General features: G+C 51.6%; 2 protein-coding genes across 3 annotated transcripts; one reads left to right on the forward strand and one right to left on the reverse strand.

Annotated features, from left to right (window-relative positions):
- Positions 1-8,795: 8,795 nt before the first annotated feature.
- Positions 8,796-10,373, reverse strand: SAT2 (spermidine/spermine N1-acetyltransferase family member 2). 2 transcript variants are annotated; one of them, XM_082708028.1, is made up of 6 exons: positions 10,108-10,373; positions 9,932-9,983; positions 9,735-9,818; positions 9,539-9,640; positions 9,310-9,350; positions 8,796-9,173 (listed from the first exon to the last, which is right to left on the reverse strand). In XM_082708028.1, the coding sequence occupies exons 1-6, from the start codon at positions 10,171-10,173 to the stop codon at positions 9,006-9,008; spliced, it is 513 nt and encodes a 170-aa protein (XP_082564154.1). In that variant the 5' UTR covers positions 10,174-10,373; the 3' UTR covers positions 8,796-9,005. The 2 variants fall into 2 exon arrangements, with proteins under 2 accessions (XP_082564154.1, XP_082564153.1); XM_082708027.1 differs by lacking the exon at positions 9,539-9,640 and having other exon boundaries at positions 10,108-10,368.
- Positions 10,374-11,536: 1,163 nt separating this feature from the next.
- SHBG (sex hormone binding globulin) lies at positions 11,537-14,509 on the forward strand. The gene is made up of 8 exons (XM_082708026.1): positions 11,537-11,704; positions 11,864-11,955; positions 12,120-12,309; positions 12,628-12,789; positions 13,021-13,183; positions 13,317-13,453; positions 13,880-14,087; positions 14,339-14,509. The coding sequence occupies exons 1-8, from the start codon at positions 11,591-11,593 to the stop codon at positions 14,485-14,487; spliced, it is 1,215 nt and encodes a 404-aa protein (XP_082564152.1). The 5' UTR covers positions 11,537-11,590; the 3' UTR covers positions 14,488-14,509.
- The last annotated feature ends 1,734 nt before the right edge of the window (positions 14,510-16,243 follow it).

A 16,243-nucleotide genomic window follows, 5' to 3' on the forward strand; every position in this document is an offset into this window, starting at 1 on the left:
GAGCTGCCAGAGGGTAGCCTGTGAGGAACTTGTAAATCGGATTAAGGAGAAGGGCTTTTACTTTATGAATTCCAAAGAGCCACTGAAAGGTTTTAAGCAGGAGTGTCTCTCTACAACTGCGTAGAATGGATTAAAAGTTAAGGGTGGTCTCAAGACTTGAGACCGGTGAAAAACCATTGTGATAAGAAAGATGCTGATGACCTTGGAGGAGGGCTGTGGACTACAGAAGTACACGAAGATTGGGGCCTCTTAAACTTGCTGTAGTATCAACAAGAATGGGTGGTGAGGGTGGTGTGGGGAGCTGGTGAAGAAGTGGGAAGACCCCAAGACAACTCTCAAATTTATACTTAGGGTCACTGAGTGAATGGTGCTGCCAATCATGATAAAAAGAACGCAGGCGACAAAGTTTTGGATGACACGTTGATGATTTTGAGTTTGGTGTTGCTCTGAGTTTAAGGGTCCATCGTTTACATGGATATCCCTTGTGTTCAACAAACTTCTCTTTCAACTTAAATGTAATTTCTTTAGCCTTCCACTAGGACTTCCACCTCACACTGCGAAAGCATCCTTCAGTCTTTTGTGGTATCATCATGGTTGTACCCTTAATAATTTGTCCAGGATCTGTCTTCTGCCATGTAAGACATCAGAGCCTGGGTTCCGGGTCTGGTTTTGCCCATCACTGTATACACAGTACCTAGCACAGTTCTCAGCACGGCAATTTTTTTTTTTTTAAGATTTTACTCGTTTATTTGACAGAGAGAGAGCACAAGCAGGGGGAGCAGCAGAGGGAGAGGGAGAAGCAGGCTGTCCGTTGAGCAGGGAGCCTGACATGGGGCCCAATCCCAGGACCCTAATTAGGATCATGACCTGAGCCGAAGGCAGATGCCTAACCAACTGAGCCTCCTAGGCACACACACACACCCCCGGGTTGGCTAATATTAATGAAAAGAAAGGATCAGTGTTCTGCAAGTCAATGGACACACAGGTACGTGGTCCAAAGAGGTCTTGGTTAGGCAGGTGGATGCAAGAATCATCTAGTTTATTATTCATAGTTAAAGCTATAAAACAAAAATAAATCTCTAAACAGAAGTGTAGACTGAGGAATGAAATGGTCCATGACAGAACTTGCAACTACAGCAGTATTTAAAGTGCTGGCAGAAGAAGAGGTGACTTGGGGCACCTGGGTGGCTCAGTCAGAAAAACTATCTGCCTTAGGCTCAGGTCATGATCCTGGGTCCTGAGATCGAGTCCCATGTGGAATCTGCTTCTCCCTCTCCCACTCTCCCTACCTGTGCTTGTTCTCTCTCTCAAATAAAATCTTTAAAAAATTTTTAAAAAGAGAGAGAAAGAAGCCTTCCAGAATCTTTGGGCATCAGTAAGTATAGGGAGGGAGAGACAGTAAAGATTGTGAAGAGGCAGCAGCAATTCTGACAAGGAGAGGGAAAGAGAGTTTGAGTCACTAAGAGGAGCAGATCATCAAACGTGCTGGCTGTGAGACTGAAGAGTTTGGGTTTGGACTCATTTTTTTCCCTAAGATTTTATGTATTTATTTGAGAGAGAGAGAAGAGGAGTGCATTAGAGGGGTTAAGGTCAGAGGAGAAGCAGACTCCCCACTGAGCAGGAAGCCCGATGTGGGGCCCGATGTGGGACTCGATCCTGGAACTCCAGGATCATGATGGGATTCCAGGATGATGACCTGAACTGAAAGCAGTCGCTTAATCACCTGAGCCACCAGGCGCCCCTGAGTTTGGACTCTTAAACAATTGCAGTGACTGAATTTTATTTTAAAAATGGCACCCTCACAGACTACCCAGCCTCTGACACCAACAATCCTTTCAGGTTTACATTTTGTCCCTCCGCTGTAGTCACAGTCCATTCAGGCAGAAGATGGGAGTGGGAGAACGGGGAACAGTGTTTCAGACAGGGGAATGGCTTGTGCAGGTGGCCCAGAGGGGGAGCGCGCAGCGCTTCTGAGGTACTTACAAAGAGTCTGACATGGTGAGAACCAACTAGACAGGCAAGCTAATGGCTGGAAGGGTTGGGCCCTAGCTTGGAGAGGCTGGAACTTGTTTAGAAGTTTGGATTTTCTGCTGAGAGCTGTGGGAGCCATTGCAGAATTTTCAGCTAACTTCTAGCGGGACAAGCAAGGCGTGGCTTATCTTTGGACTTCTAAATATACAGAGATTTCAAGAAAGAAAGGTGGCTAGGTTGATAGAAGAATGTTGGGAAGTTACTGAAAGTGGGGACTATGTGAAAATTTACGTGCTGAATGTTGACACTTGCCCCAGACTTCTTCTTCACCCAGCTCTGAGGATATGGACAGCCAGGCTGATGCCCTCCGACTGGGGGTCTGGAAGAGTCTTCTGAAAAAAGTCATCAGGTGAGCCAAAAGACCTAAAGATACTGGCCTTAGGGGTTCCTTAAGGAAATGGCCTAGTGGATCGCCCTATAGTGACGTCCACAGAGAACATGTCTCCCCACACCTTACACACACACACACACACACACACACACACACACACACAGAGTTTCTGATCGTTCCTTAGTGTCCCAGTCTTAATTATGAGCATGCAGCTGAGGACTACCCGATGTTTGAGGAAAGCCTCTTAAATGAAAGAGCTTCACCCCCTGCAAAAAAAAAAAAAAAAAAAAGAGAGAGAGAGAGAGAGAGAAACATAATAAAAATTTTTAAAAAGAAAGAAAAATAGTTTAGAAGAAGTAAAGACTATGCAAGAAGAAAAGCATTAAAAAAAAAAAAACCTACAGGGGATGGGGTGCCTGGGAGGCTCCATTGGTTCAGCGCCCCGCTCTTGATTTTGGCGCAGGTCGCGATCCCAGGGGTCCTGAGATCAAGCCCTGTGTCAGGCTGTACACTCAGAAGGAAGTCGGGTTATTTTCTAGCTCTCTCTGCTCCCCCCCCAACTTTGTGCGTGAGCACACTCTTGCTCTAAAATAACTAAATAAAATCTTTAAAAAGATATATATTTTTTAAATTGTATTTATTTATTTGACAGGGAGACAGTGAGAGAGAGAACACAAGCAGGGAGAGAAGGAGAGGGAGAAGCAGGCTCCCTGCTGAGCAGGGATCCCGTTTCGGGACTCGATCCCAGGATCCTGGGTTCATGACCTGAGCCAAAGGCAGACGCTTAACGACTGAACCACCCAGGCACCCTAAAAAGATACTTAAAAATAGGGGCACCTGGGTGGCTCAGTCGGTTAAGTGACCGCTTTCGGCTCAGGTCAAGATCCCAAGGTCCTGGGATCCAGCCCTCAGTCAGGCTCCCTGCTCAGCAGGGAGTCTGATCTCTCTCCCTCTTTCCCTCCGCTTGCTTGTTCTCTCTCCCTCAAATAAATATAATCTTTTTTTTTTTTTTAAAGATTTTACTTATTTGACAGAGACAGCCGGAGAGGGAACACAAACAAGGAGGGTGGGAGAGGGAGAAGCAGGCTTCCCACAGTGCAGGGAGCCTGACCTGGGACTCTGTCCCAGGACCCTGGGATCATGACCTGAGCCAAAGGCAGATGCTTAACAACTGAGCCACCCGGGCGCCCCTCAAATAAATAAAATCTTTTTAAAAAGAGCTCTTAGAAATTAAAGACATGAGGGACGCCTGGGTGGCTCGGTTGGTTAAGCAGCTGCCTTCGGCTCAGGTCATGATCCCAGCGTCTTGGGATGGAGTCCCACATCAGCTCCTTGCTCGGCAGGGAGCCTGCTTCTCCCTCTGCCTCTGCCTGCCATTCTGTCTGCCTGTGCTCGCTCTCTCTCCCTCTCTCTCTCTCTGATAAATAAATAAAATCTTAAAAAAAAAAAGAAATTAAAGACATGAAATCAGAAATAAAAATTCAATAAAGGGTTGGAAAATAAAATTAAAGAAATTTCCCAGAAAGCTGAGCAAAAAATGAAGGAGATAGAAAATGCAAGAAAATTAAAGTTCTGGCCCATGGCATTAAACATCTGAGAAACAAAAGTTCCAGAAAGAAATAACAGGAACATGGAGGGGAAGAGAAAGTCCCAAAAACGACCATATATATATATAGATAGATAGATAGATAGATATTTTTTAAGATTTTACTATTTGACAGAGATCACAAGTAGGCAGAGAGGCAGGCAGAGAGAAAGGGAGAAGCTGGCTCCTGGCTGAGCAGAGAGCCTGATGTGGGGCTCGATCCCAGGACCCTGGGATTATGACTCAAGCCTAAGGCAGAGGCTTTAACCCACTGAGCCACCCAGGTGCCCTGACAATATATATTTTATTTATTTATTTTTTAAAAGGTTGTATTTATCTTGGGGCACCTGGGTGGCTCAGTCATTAAGCGTCTGCCTTTGGCTCAGGTCTTGATCTCAGGGTTCTGAGATCAAGACCCATAAAAAGGGCTCCTTGCTCAGCAGGGAGCCTGCTTGTCCCTCTCCCCCTTCTTCTTGTGCCCCCCCAATAAAGCCTTTTTAAAAGATTTTTTTCTATAACTGAAGAAGATGAGCTTCTAGGTTGCAAAGACCCACTGGGTCCCCACTAAAACATTCCCATGTAAGATTTTAGAAGGCTAGGAAAAGATAAGTTCCTAAAAGCTGTGACTGAGCAAAGAGAAAAGGAAAATGAAAATGGGCTTCATACATTTCATTTTCCAGAATAAGAAAAAAGATTCTTTTTTTTTTTAAGATTTTATTTTTGTTTGACAGACAGAGATCACAAGTAGACAGAGAGGCAGGCAGAGAGAGAAAGGAGGAAGCAGGCTCACCGCTGAGCAGAGAACCCAATGTGGGGCTCTCGATCCCAGGATGATGGGATCATGACCAGAGCTGAAGGCAGGGGCTTTAACCCACTGAGCCACCCAGGTGCCCCAAATTTCAGGCTTCTTAACAGCAACACCAGAGGCTTGAAGACAATGGAGAAATGCCCTCAAAATTCTTAGTGCAAATTATTTCCAACCTAGTGTTTGATACCCAAACACAATGTCAACAAAGCACAAGAGTAGAACAAAGACATTTTCAGACTTACAAGGTCCCAACAACTTTTTAAAGTTCTTATTTAAGTAATCTCCACACCTAACATGGGGCTTGAACCCACAACCCCAACACCCGGAGATCAAGAGTCTCATGACTTTTTGCTGAACCAGCCAGTTGCCCCAAAGTCCCAACAAAATTATTTCCCAAGCAGCCTTTCCTAAGAAGCTCCATCAAAATAAACTGAAAAAGATAAAGAGATAGGTTGGAGATAGGCTGCAGGAAACAGGAGATTAATCCAAGAGGCGAAAAGGGAATCCCAAGATAGGTGTGGAGGGAGATCCAGCAGTGTGGACTGAAAACCAGCCTTTCGCGGGTAGAACAGGTCTAAAGGCTTTGTGAGAAAATTCTCAAACAGAAGAGATAAAATTCTTTACGTGTTTGTATATCCTTAGAACTCCTTAACTCGGGGCTCCTGGGTGGCTCAGTGGAAATCTGCCTTCGGCTCAGGTCTTGATCTCAGGGTCCTGGGATCGAGTTCCTCATGGAGCTCTCTGCTTGGCGGGGAGCCTGCTCCCCGCCCCCCCCCCCCCGCCTACTTGTGATCTCTCTCTGTCAATTAAATAAATAAAAATCTTTGAAAAAAGAACTCATTAACACAACTAAAGGAGAATTGGGGGATAAGTTAGAGTACACAGAAAACGAACCAAACAAACATAAAGGTCAAAGCAACTATTAACTCCAGATAAAACACAAATGGTTCAGGAAAGATAGACAACTATATCTTTCCACATGGTGGGGCGCCTGGATGGCTCATTCTGTTAAGTATCCAACTCTCGATTTCAGCGCAGGTCATGATCTCAGGTCAGGCTCTGTGCTCAGCATGGAGTCAACTTGAAATTCTCTCTCCCTCTGCCCCTCCCCCTGCTCCCCCCTTTCTCACTCTCTAAAATAAATAAATAAAAATCATTAAAAAAAGAAAAAAGCTATCCATAGGGCACAACTATAAAGAGCATTTGCATCGTCATAATACATAAACAATAAACAGATCTAGCTGGAATTATGATATAATATTGGAAGCGTGGGATGATGGGAAAGGGGGTGGGGGTGACAGTGGGAGTGGAAAAGAGAGTTAGCAGTGGGAAGTCAATAGCTAATGTCTGAAGCAGGAGAAGTAGCAACATTGGCATGCTATTTTTAGTCTGAGATACTCAGATGAATCCAAGACAAAACATAGTAACACAATTCAAACACTCAGTTGAAAAGTGATTGTCTTTAAAAACTGAGGGAGTTGCAAGACTGATGTTTTTTCTATTAGCCTCACAGAAGTATTTGATTGTTCATGTAATATAATGTGTATCTAGGATAGGAAAAAAAGTGCTGATAACCTCATGGAAGGGGACAGTCAGAGGAGGAGGTCAGTTTAAGACACTACAGCAATTTGCAAAGATGATAGTGGAAGGGGATATAGGGATGTGGATGGATTTGAAAGACGTTTTAGTTATGCTTTCTCTATGCCCACCCCCCACTTTTTAAAAAGATTTTATTTTTTTTTTATTTTTTTTTTTTAAAGATTTTATTTATTTATTTGTCAGAGAGCGAGCGAGCAAGAGGGAGCACAGGCAGACAGAGTGGCAGGCAGAGGCAGAGGGAGAAGCAGGCTCCCTGCGGAGCAAGGAGCCAGATGTGGGACTTGATCCCAGGACGCTGGGATCATGACCTGAGCCAAAGGCAGCTGCTTAACCAACTGAGCCACCCAGGCGTCCCAAAAGATTTTATTTTTTTAAGTAATCTCTACACCCTGTGTGGGGCTGGAACTCACAACCCTGAGCTCGAGAATTCTACACACCACCGACTGAGCCATACCCCTCTATGCTCCCTTTATTTTTATTTATTTAAGATTTTATTTATTTACTTGACAACGATCACAAGTAGACAGAGAGGCAGGTAGAGAGAGAGGGGTTAGCAGGCTCCCCGTTGAGCAGAGAGCCTGATGTGGGGATCGATCCCAGGACCCTGGGATCATGACCTGAGCCAAAGGCAGAGGCTTTAACTCACTGAGCCACCCAGGTCCCCCTATGCAGACTCTTAATAAATAATTCTTTTTAAAAAGATACATTAGGGGCACCTGGGTGGCTCAGTGGGTTAAGCCGCTGCCTTCGGCTCAGGTCATGATCTCAGGGTCCTGGGATCGAGTCCCGCATTGGGCTCTCTGCTCATCGGGGAGCCTGCTTCCTCCCCTCTCTCTCTCTCTGCCTGCCTCTCCGACTACTTGTGATTTCTCTGTCAAATAAATAAATAAAATCTTAAAAAAAAATAAAAAGATACATTAAAAATATATATTTGATTTATTTAAGAGAGTGCTAGAGTTACGTGGGGTGGGGTGCCGCCGAGGTAGAGAGCATCTCAAGCCAGACTCCTTGCCGAGCGCAGCACTCCAGCCGGCCAGAACCAAGAATCAGATGCTTAACCAGCTGAGCCACCTAGGTGCCCCTCCATGTTCTCTCTAAGAAGCCCTTCCCTCACTGCCCTCCCCTTTGTTCTAGCTGCTAAGGCCAGAACCCAGGTCCTTATCACCTAATAAGGATCAGGCCCAACATCTAATAGCTTGGGCAGGAACCCAAGGCGAAACTGGCTGAGAACAGAGCAAGCTGGACTGGGGACATTGGGTGAAAACCGACCAAGACGGGGTGGGGAGAGGTGAGACAAGAGAGTAACTCATGGAAACCATAAACTCCAAAAGCCAAGGCAAAACAAGATGGGGCAAGATAAAATTTGGTAATATTGCTTTCCACTTCATGCCATATTCTTCTGCATTAACTTTTAAAGTTTAAAGTAGTCTATTCTTTTTTTTTTTTTTTTTGAAGACGTGATACATGGGCATGGCACAAAATTCAGAAGATTCAAAGTGCTCAGTGGGAAGAGAGCTGTCCCCTGGCCCCTCAGAGCCTCCTCAGAGGTGACTACATTCCCTCAGCTTGTTTGTGCGTTTTTCCAGAAATAATGCATTCTGATACAATTTAAGGTTAAGAAAAGCATCACTAGATAAATTGATCATACGTAAAAGATATAAATTCTGGGGTGCCTGGGTGACTCAGACAGTAGAGCACGGGTCTCTTGATCTCAGGGTCCTGAGTTTGAGCCCCATGCTGGGTCTAGAGTTCACTAAAAAAAAAAAAAAAAAAAAAGTATATGCTCCCATTTCTACTCACTTAGCTAATGATGTGCATATATGGACATTGAAAAAAATCTGAAAAATTGTTACCAAAGGGTTAATAGCAGTTAGAGAACTAAGGCTACGGATTCTATTTTGATGTTACATGTCCATTCCAATGTTCCTACCAGAAACTCACAGCCGCTGTGTAATAAACTTTTTCTCTCCGTGGGTCTAACGTTCTGTTTTGGGTTTGCCGAACTGAAAATAAGAACTTTGTGACTTTTGAAAAAGGAAAAGCGCTGGTGAGCTGAACTTAGTTTTGGGGGGAGGGGGACGAGGGAGTTGAGGCAAGCGTCCCTTCCCAGCACCGTCGGGACTTCACCGGCAGGGGGCGGCCTGCTCTCGGTGTTGAGCCAGTGGGCGGGCCTCAGCCTGGGGTCCCGAACCTTGCACTCCAGACCCGGGAGGCCTCTGTCTGGGTCCCAAAAGGAGACCCACCAGCCTGATGTGCCAAGCTGGCTCCTTGCTCTTCTCGTCTCTATACACTAGAGCCAACACTCTGCCCTCTGAGGGTGAACATGGTCCTGGGCCCACCTTTAGGGCCAGAAGCCACATCCCCCCCAACCCACCCACTCACCAGGAGACCAGAACATTCCAGAAAGGTCTCCGGATGGCTGAACTTATCGAGTCATGCACTCGCAGTAATTCTCCTTTATTTCTCACCCTCAACAAGGAGGTGGGAAGGCCTCTCCCCCAATTCTGCTCTGTCCATATTTTGGGTATAGTTACTCCCAACCTCTCTTCCTTCAGAGGCCTGAGCCAGGGGACACAAGTGTCTCTGCGGAGTGCATGAGCAGGGTGGGGGGGAAAGAGAAGGTCCACTACGTAGATTCTCAAGGAACGGTCTCACTTTCCCGCCAACTTCCTCATGGCCTCTCCGTCAAAGGTAAAGGCATGCCAGCCCTCAGCTTCAGTCAGATCCTGGGCTCCCAGGGCCTTGTACAATGCCATGGCTCTCTGGTTCCAGTCCAGGACGGCCAGGCGGAACTGGGAACAGCCCTGATCCAGGGCCACCTGTGAGAGAAGACGTCGCTGACTTTCCCTTCCCAAAAAGAAAAGGCTTTCTCACCCTGCATGGTGACCACTGTGCCTCCCACCCGTGCGTGCTTTTCCAGGGCCAACCTGGGGGCCCCCCCATCCCTCTCCTCACTTGTGCCACCCTTCTGATTATTTTGGAGCCAATCCCCTGACCTGTTGTGGGGGAAAAAAGAGAGAGAGAGAAAACAAAAAGGGGGCGGGAGTCGCGGGTGGGGGAGGAGGAGGGGTTGTTTCCGTTGCAGGTACTCAGAAGAGGGCGTGAGACTGGGGTTAGGGGGCAGGGGATGGGGGCTGGGGCTGGCTGGCTTCCCCCCGCCCCCCGCCCGGCCCCACTCGGGTACCCCGATATTCCGGGGTCACGTAGATGTCTTCCAGATAAACGGTGCGCCCCTTCCACGTGCTGTAGATGAAGTAATACAGCCCATACCCCACCACGCGCGGCCCTGGGATGGAGACAGAAAAGGGCACTGGGCGCCAGGGACCGACCTCTGCGAGCGCGCCGGGGCGGGGGACCCTCGCAGGCCCCGCTGCTCTTACCCTGCGTGTCCCCGGGGGCGGGAGGAAGGTCTGCCACCAAACAGCGGTACAGAGGGTTCTCTCCGAAGCCATCCGCTCTCAGCGCTGCGGAGGTGGGGGTGCGGCAGAGAGACAGAAGGGCCTGGGTGTGCGCCCGCCGGGCCCGGAGCTCGGGCCTGGGGGACCCCTCCCCACTCCTCCCCAGCCTGGGCCCCCACCTTCTTCGCTGATCTGCACCTGGTCCGAGAGTTTCTCGTACTCGGCCAGTTCCTGCGGCGCGGGGTCAGAGGCCATATCAGGGCAGGGGACCCCGACTCCCGGCGCCGCACCCCTCCCCCGGTCGCGCCGCCCGCACCCCCTCGCGGGCCCCGGGTTCCCGGCCCGCAGCCGTCACCCGAATCAGCCTCAGGATCTGTCCACAGTCGCCCTCCTCCGCCTCTCGGATCCGCACGGAAGCCATCTGGACCCCGCGGGCTGGGACTGAAGTCCGGTACCCTCCCCCCCTCCGGTCCGACGGGGTGGGGGTGGGGGGTTCGAACGGGCCTACGCTCCTGGCCGGGACAGCAGGGGGCGGGGCGCGGCGGGCCGGGCCGCAGGAGTGGTGGGCGCGAGGGGGCGCCTCTCCGCGCCGCACCCCTGCACCCGCCCAGGGACGCGTCCCGCCAGCCAATCAGCTGGCAGAGCAGGCCCGCCCCGGGGCCCTAGCCCTGCCCCCCACCGCCAGCCCCGTGACCAGGCCCCGGGCAGGGGTCAAGGCTGGACTGCCCGCCCCCTCCCTGTTGTTGCCTGGGTGTCCCAGCCTCTGTGGGTGAAACCTGGCAGTTCAAAAGTCACCTCCCCCGGCCTTCCCTAAGTGAAGTGTGCAGTGATTTTCGGCCGTTCTCCTCGCTCTCGTTCACCCACCCAAGGACCCTGCGACGCTGGGTGATTCCTGAAACCGCCCCCAGCTCTGAGCTGTCTCCTAGGAGTCTTCAGTGGCTCTAGGTGTCCCCTCTCTCTGGCGCTCTGGAATTTCAAAACGGGTCAGGGAAAGGGCGATGCGCTTTTGTTGGTAGATGCCACTAAATCACACTCAGGGACAGAACCTCCCTCAGAGGCCTGGGAAGACACTGAGGGAAGAGCTCAGAGCCTGTGTCATCGCAATGAATCCTCCTTCCAGTGAACCTCATAAAGCAGATACTACTTTTCACATTTTATGAACAAGAACACTAGCAAGCATCATGGTGGTGTGACTTGGCCAGACTCACTCAGCTGGATGTTTGGTAGTGGAGGAGGTCTCAGCTGTAGTCCTATCTCTCTCTCTCTCTCTTTAAGGATCTTATTTATTTGAGAGAGAGAGAGAGCGAGAGAGAGCGTGTCAGGTGGAGGGGCAGAGGCAGAGAGAGAAGTAGGCGCCCGGCTGAGCAGGGAGCTGAAGTGGGGCTTGATCCCAGGACCCTGGGATGGTGACCTGAGCCCAAGGCAGACGCTTGACCCGCAGAACCACCCAGACGGCCCTCTGCTGTAGTTCTGACAGAGGATGCTTCTCGGGGTGCAGGGATCTCGTGGCGGGGGGCGGGTGGTAGAGGCAGCCTCCCCAGAGGGGGCAGAAGGCTTCAAGGGGCCAGGTCAGGCTCTAAAGGAGGAGAGGGGAAGTGGGGTATACTGTTCTTCTAGCTTGTAAACAATCCTGGAAGGGGGAGTGTAGTGGAGAAACTCGGTTCCTCCCCCAAGTTGTCATCAGAGGGGTCAGAGGGGCCACAGGGTCAGTGTCCGGTCTCCTGCCCCCCTTCGTCCCCCCGAGCAACCTTTAACCCAACACCAACTACAGAAAGGCTGTCTGCCCCCACACATTCTCCCTAGAGTTCCCTGAACCACAGAGAGGACCTCAGCTGACCATGGAGGGCAGAGGCCCGCTGGCCACATCTCCCGGGTGGCTGTCGCTGCTACTGCTGCTGCTACCACCACCCGGCCACCAGGGAGGGGCCCTGAGACATGGTCTCTCCGCCCAGGTGCAGGAGTCTTGGGATGGGGTGCTCCGTGCACACGCACGTGTTTAAGCGACCTACACTTTGGCTTCTGCTCCTGCCTTCCTCCCGTCCCTGCTGCCCTGCCTCTCCGTCCATCTCTGGTCAGTCCTCACTGTACCTTGTTTGTTCTTCTGCTGACAGAGGATCCAGGACCCCCCTGCTGTGCACCTCAGCAGTGGCTCAGGACAAGAGCCTATCACCATCATGACTTTTGACTTCACCAAGATCAGGAAGTATGAAGTTGACCCAGCCCCTTGTTGGAGTCCCCGACCCGACCTTCCCTTTCTCTGATCTTCTCCTTCTCCTATCTCCCTCCCTGTCCCTCAGCCTCCCTCTTCCCACTTTTACACCCAGAGGGCATGCCACATGCATAGCCTTTCCTCCTCTGTCCTTCCAGAAGCTTTTCCTCTTTTGAGCTTCAAACCTGGGATCCAGAGGGAGTGATTTTTTACGGCGACACCAACCCAGAGGACGACTGGTTTGTGCTGGCACTTCGAGACGGCAGGTCTGAGATCCAGCTGCACAATCAGCTGGCGCAGGTGACTGTGAGCGCTGGCCCCCGGCTGGACGATGGCCGGTGGCACCAGGTAAGCCGGCTCTGGTCCTGAGGGGAGGCGTGTCCCGAGTTGGTCCGAGGAAACGCAACAGAAAGGAGTTTTCGGGCATCCCCTTCCCACCGTCATCTTATTCAATCTGCACACAACCTCCACAGCCTCACTGTACCTGTCCCCAGTTTTCTGGAGGGCCGTCCTGAGGCTTACGGCCCAAATGAACCAAGGATGCTAGCGGACTCCACGAGTCCATGTTCTTTCTGTTCTTTCTGTGATACGCGGCTGCTTGGGAAGAAGGGGGCAGAGGCAGGCCCCAGTGGTCTCTGATTGGGTTCTGCTCCTTCCTGCCTGCAGGTGGAAGTGAGGGTCCTGGAGGACTCCCTCCTCCTGAGCGTGGATGGAGAGGAGGTGCTGCGCCTGAGACAGGTGTCTGAGTCTCTGGCCAGCAAACCCCAGCCCATCGTCAGGATTGCCCTGGGGGGACTCCTGTTCCCTGCCTCCAGCCTCCGTTTGCCGGTAAGGATATCGCAGGGTTGGGGGCTGACCCAAGCTGTTAGAGTATGGCTGGCTGGGTGACCCTGGGAGCCCGAGGCCACATTTTTCATGAGAGCTGGTGGCACGTCAGCTGCGTGGTTCTGGAGAAGCCAAGAGCTTGTGTCTTCGAGGGGAACCAACTGAGGGCAGACAGGGGCTCCAATGTCTTGATGACAACATCCCCACTTCTTCCCTTCCCTCCACTGGCTCCAGCTGGTCCCTGCCCTTGACGGCTGCCTACGCCGGGGTACCTGGCTGGACCCGCAGGCCCAGACCTCGGGGTCTGTCCCTATGAGGAGCCTCAAGAGCTGTGCCTTGCAGTCCCAACCTGGAACGTTCTTCCCTCCAGGGACGCGTGCAGAATTCAATCTCCAAGGTAAAGGCTGCTCTTCCCTGCGCAGCTAGCTCTGTGTCTACCTTCCCCCATCTCCTTCCAGCCCTGGCTGCCTCCGTCCGTGAGCCCCCAGGCTTGAGTCCTCACGGGGATCTCTTCCCCTGCAACCACCCAGACATTCCCCAGCCTCATGCAGAGCCCTGGGCCTTCTCTCTGGACCTGGGACTCCAGCAGGCAGCAGGCTCTGGCCACCTCCTTGCCCTTGGGACCCCAGAAAACCCTTCTCAGCTCAGCCTCCACCTCCAAGATCAAGTAAGAGGGGTGCTGGCTGTATTCGGTGGAGCCGTGGAGCAGCAGGTGGGGGCGGGGGGGAGACTCCAAACTGTATGTTAAGGTGCAGGGGGGCAGGGGTTAGAGACACATCTCGAACCTTCCCACAACAAGCAAGTGACATTTTATTTACTTATTAATTCGATCTTACGGTTAAGGAATCTCTATACCCAACTTGGGGCTCAAACTCACAACCCTGAGATCCGGAATCTCGTGCTCTGCTAGGTCAGCCAGCCAGGCACCCCTACAAATGGTTTTTATCTAGATTGTATTGACTTGGGAGAGGTGTGGTTTATGGAATATCAAGCCAGGAAAATTGAGGCAATAAAAGATGGGGCCCCAGGGAGTGGATGTGGTCCATTCTTTCCACCCCCAACCCCCCCAATCCCTGTCCCGCACACTCTGCAGAAGGTGGTGGTGTCCTCTGGGACAGGGCCCGACCTGGATCTGCCCCTGGTCTTGGGACTCCCTCTTCAGCTGAAGCTGGCTGCGTCCGGGGTGGTCTTGAACCAGGGGTCTAAGAAGGAGATCCTTGCTCTGCCCGCCTTGGACTTGGCCTCCCTCCTCAAGCTCTGGGTCTGGCCGCAGGGGCGCCTCTTCCTGGGGGCTCTGCCAGGTAAGACGGGGACATTCGTGTTGCTCAGCACACCGCTGGAAATAGGTAGAGAGAGAGAACAAGATGTGCAGGTGTGTGTTCCTAGTGGAAGGAAACCTCTGGAAATGGAGAAGAAAGGCCACAAGAAGAGAAGGGATAAGGGGCAGCAGGAAAAAGTGCTTTAAAAAAGTTAAGTCAGAGAGTTGGGAAAGTGGGGGGCAGCCTGTGGGTCCAAGTTGCCCTAATGCGTCCTCTGGGCCCCCTCTTTGTAGGAGAGACCTCTTCTGCCTCCTTTTGCTTGAATGGCCTTTGGGCCCAAGGCCAGAAGCTGGACATGGACCGGGCCCTGAGCAGAAGTGAGGATATCTGGACCCACAGCTGTCCCCAGGGCCCAAACAATGGCACCGACACCACCCATTAAATCCCCACCTAAGAATCCCCTTGAACGTCTCTCATTCATTACTCGACCACGGTTCACGGTGCCTCTGCAATGTACCAGGCGCCCTGCTGCGCAGCGGGTTGTACTGATGAGGAAAGGACACCCTGGTTCCTGGCTTCTTGGTGCTCACGGCCCCCCGCGGGAGGCAGGCAACCAGCAAAGACTCGCAAGTAAGTGGATGACTGGAAACCGGTAAGCGCCATAAAGGGAAGCACCGTGAGAGCTTGGAGAGACCTTAACCTAGTAGGGGGTCAAGGCAAGCTTCCCGAGAGCTGTGACTTCTCCAGCTGAGATTAACAGCAGCACCAGGACACACACACACACACACACACACACACTACACACAGGTAATTTTCTTTCCCAGCATTTACTCTCTGTGGAAATTCCACTCCCCCGTCCCCCCGCGTGGCCCCGCGTGGAAGGTCGGGGTCCAGAGGGGAGGGGAGCAAGGGAATTCTGTCGTTCCTGCGATGAGCCACTGCTGTGCAAGGAAGGAGCAGCAGGGGGTGTGAGAGAGCCGTAGAGATAGGGGGCAGGGTTCTGGGAAAAGGGGTAGAAATGGCTGGGAGGAAATAAAAAAGGAGTGGCACCCAGGGAGAAGCAGCTTGCATCTCTTCCAGTCTTGGTCCACTTGCTGCATTCCCCGACGAATTCATCTCTTACTCCATTAAACAAGAGCTGGTTTATGCTGGTCCCAACTGGGAAAAACAGATCCAGGAACAACTCTGTCCTCAGCCCCCAGACCTCTGCAGAGTGCTGGTGTCCCAGCCCCTACTCAGGGTACCCACACATTTCAGCCCCTAGCTTCCTGGGAAACCTTCAAGCCCAGAATCCCCAGGCCCCTAGAGAGCCCTGGAACTCCATCCCTCCCCACCTCTCAATCCTCATCCCCTCTCTAGAGCTGATCACGCATCCCTTATCTCCAGAACCCATGGGGATCCCAGCCTCTTGGCTCCTTAAAATGATTTTCCTACCAGTCACCGGGGCAACAGGGTGAGTCACTCATTGGACCGCTGTCTCCTTCTGCAGAGATCAGCCAGGACCTAAGTGACCCCAGGGTAAGGAGGCTCCGGGAGAGCCTGTGGGGATGGAAGTTACAAAGCCCAGGCTTCTCCTTGGACCCTCCCAGTCTTGACTCTGAGGGTCTACAGCTGCCTGCAGCAGGTGGAGTGTTCTGGAGAGGTCTGAGCAGGGCCAGGAAGCCCAGATTCAGCTCGGGTCCCCTGGGCCATCGGATGTGTCCATTCAGATGGTATTTACTGAGCACCTACTGTGTATCAGGCACGATTCTAGGCACTGAGGATGCATTGATGAAAAAGACAGACACAATCCCTGTTTTTTTTTTTCTTTAGATTTATTTATTTATTTGAGAAAGAGAGAAAAGGAGCATGAGGTAAGGAATGGCAGAGGGAGAGGGAGACAGAAACCCTAGCAGACTCCCACTCAGCATGGAGCCCGACATGGGCTCAATCCCATGACCCTGATATCACAGACCCCAGCCAAAACCAAGAGGCAGAGGCTTAAGGAAACTGACGGCACCACCCAGGCGCCCCCACTGTCCCTGTTCTTATGGAGCTCATGGTATGGTGGCAGGGGCCGAGAGCCCATGAAGAAGAAAAACAAGTAAGCGAGATCATTTCAGATAGTGGTTAGTGCTTTAAAGGGAATAAGATCCTGTAACGTAAGAGAGGACAGGAGTAGACTGGCGGTACTGGCCGGGTGGTCAGGAACAGCCTAT

The sequence above is a fragment of the Mustela nivalis genome (genome assembly GCF_964662115.1).
Source record: "Mustela nivalis genome assembly, chromosome: 17".
In the NCBI taxonomy this organism is placed as follows: domain Eukaryota; kingdom Metazoa; phylum Chordata; class Mammalia; order Carnivora; family Mustelidae; genus Mustela; species Mustela nivalis.

What these genes read in the sequence shown, in the direction of transcription:
- SHBG (XM_082708026.1), top strand. Translation starts at nt 11,591, where the DNA reads ATGGAGGGCAGAGGCCCGCTGGCCACATCTCCCGGGTGGCTGTCGCTG. An exon ending in ACGATGGCCGGTGGCACCAG is followed by an intron (nt 12,310 to 12,627) that starts GTAAGCCGGCTC and finishes TCCTGCCTGCAG; the next exon opens with GTGGAAGTGAGGGTCCTGGA. An exon ending in TGCAGAATTCAATCTCCAAG is followed by an intron (nt 13,184 to 13,316) that starts GTAAAGGCTGCT and finishes GCAACCACCCAG; the next exon opens with ACATTCCCCAGCCTCATGCA.
- SAT2 (XM_082708028.1), bottom strand. Translation starts at nt 10,173, where the DNA reads ATGGCTTCCGTGCGGATCCGAGAGGCGGAGGAGGGCGACTGTGGACAG. An exon ending in CGCCCCCGGGGACACGCAGG is followed by an intron (nt 9,641 to 9,734) that starts GTAAGAGCAGCG and finishes TCTCCATCCCAG; the next exon opens with GGCCGCGCGTGGTGGGGTAT. An exon ending in CGTGACCCCGGAATATCGGG is followed by an intron (nt 9,351 to 9,538) that starts GTACCCGAGTGG and finishes CCCCCACAACAG; the next exon opens with GTCAGGGGATTGGCTCCAAA.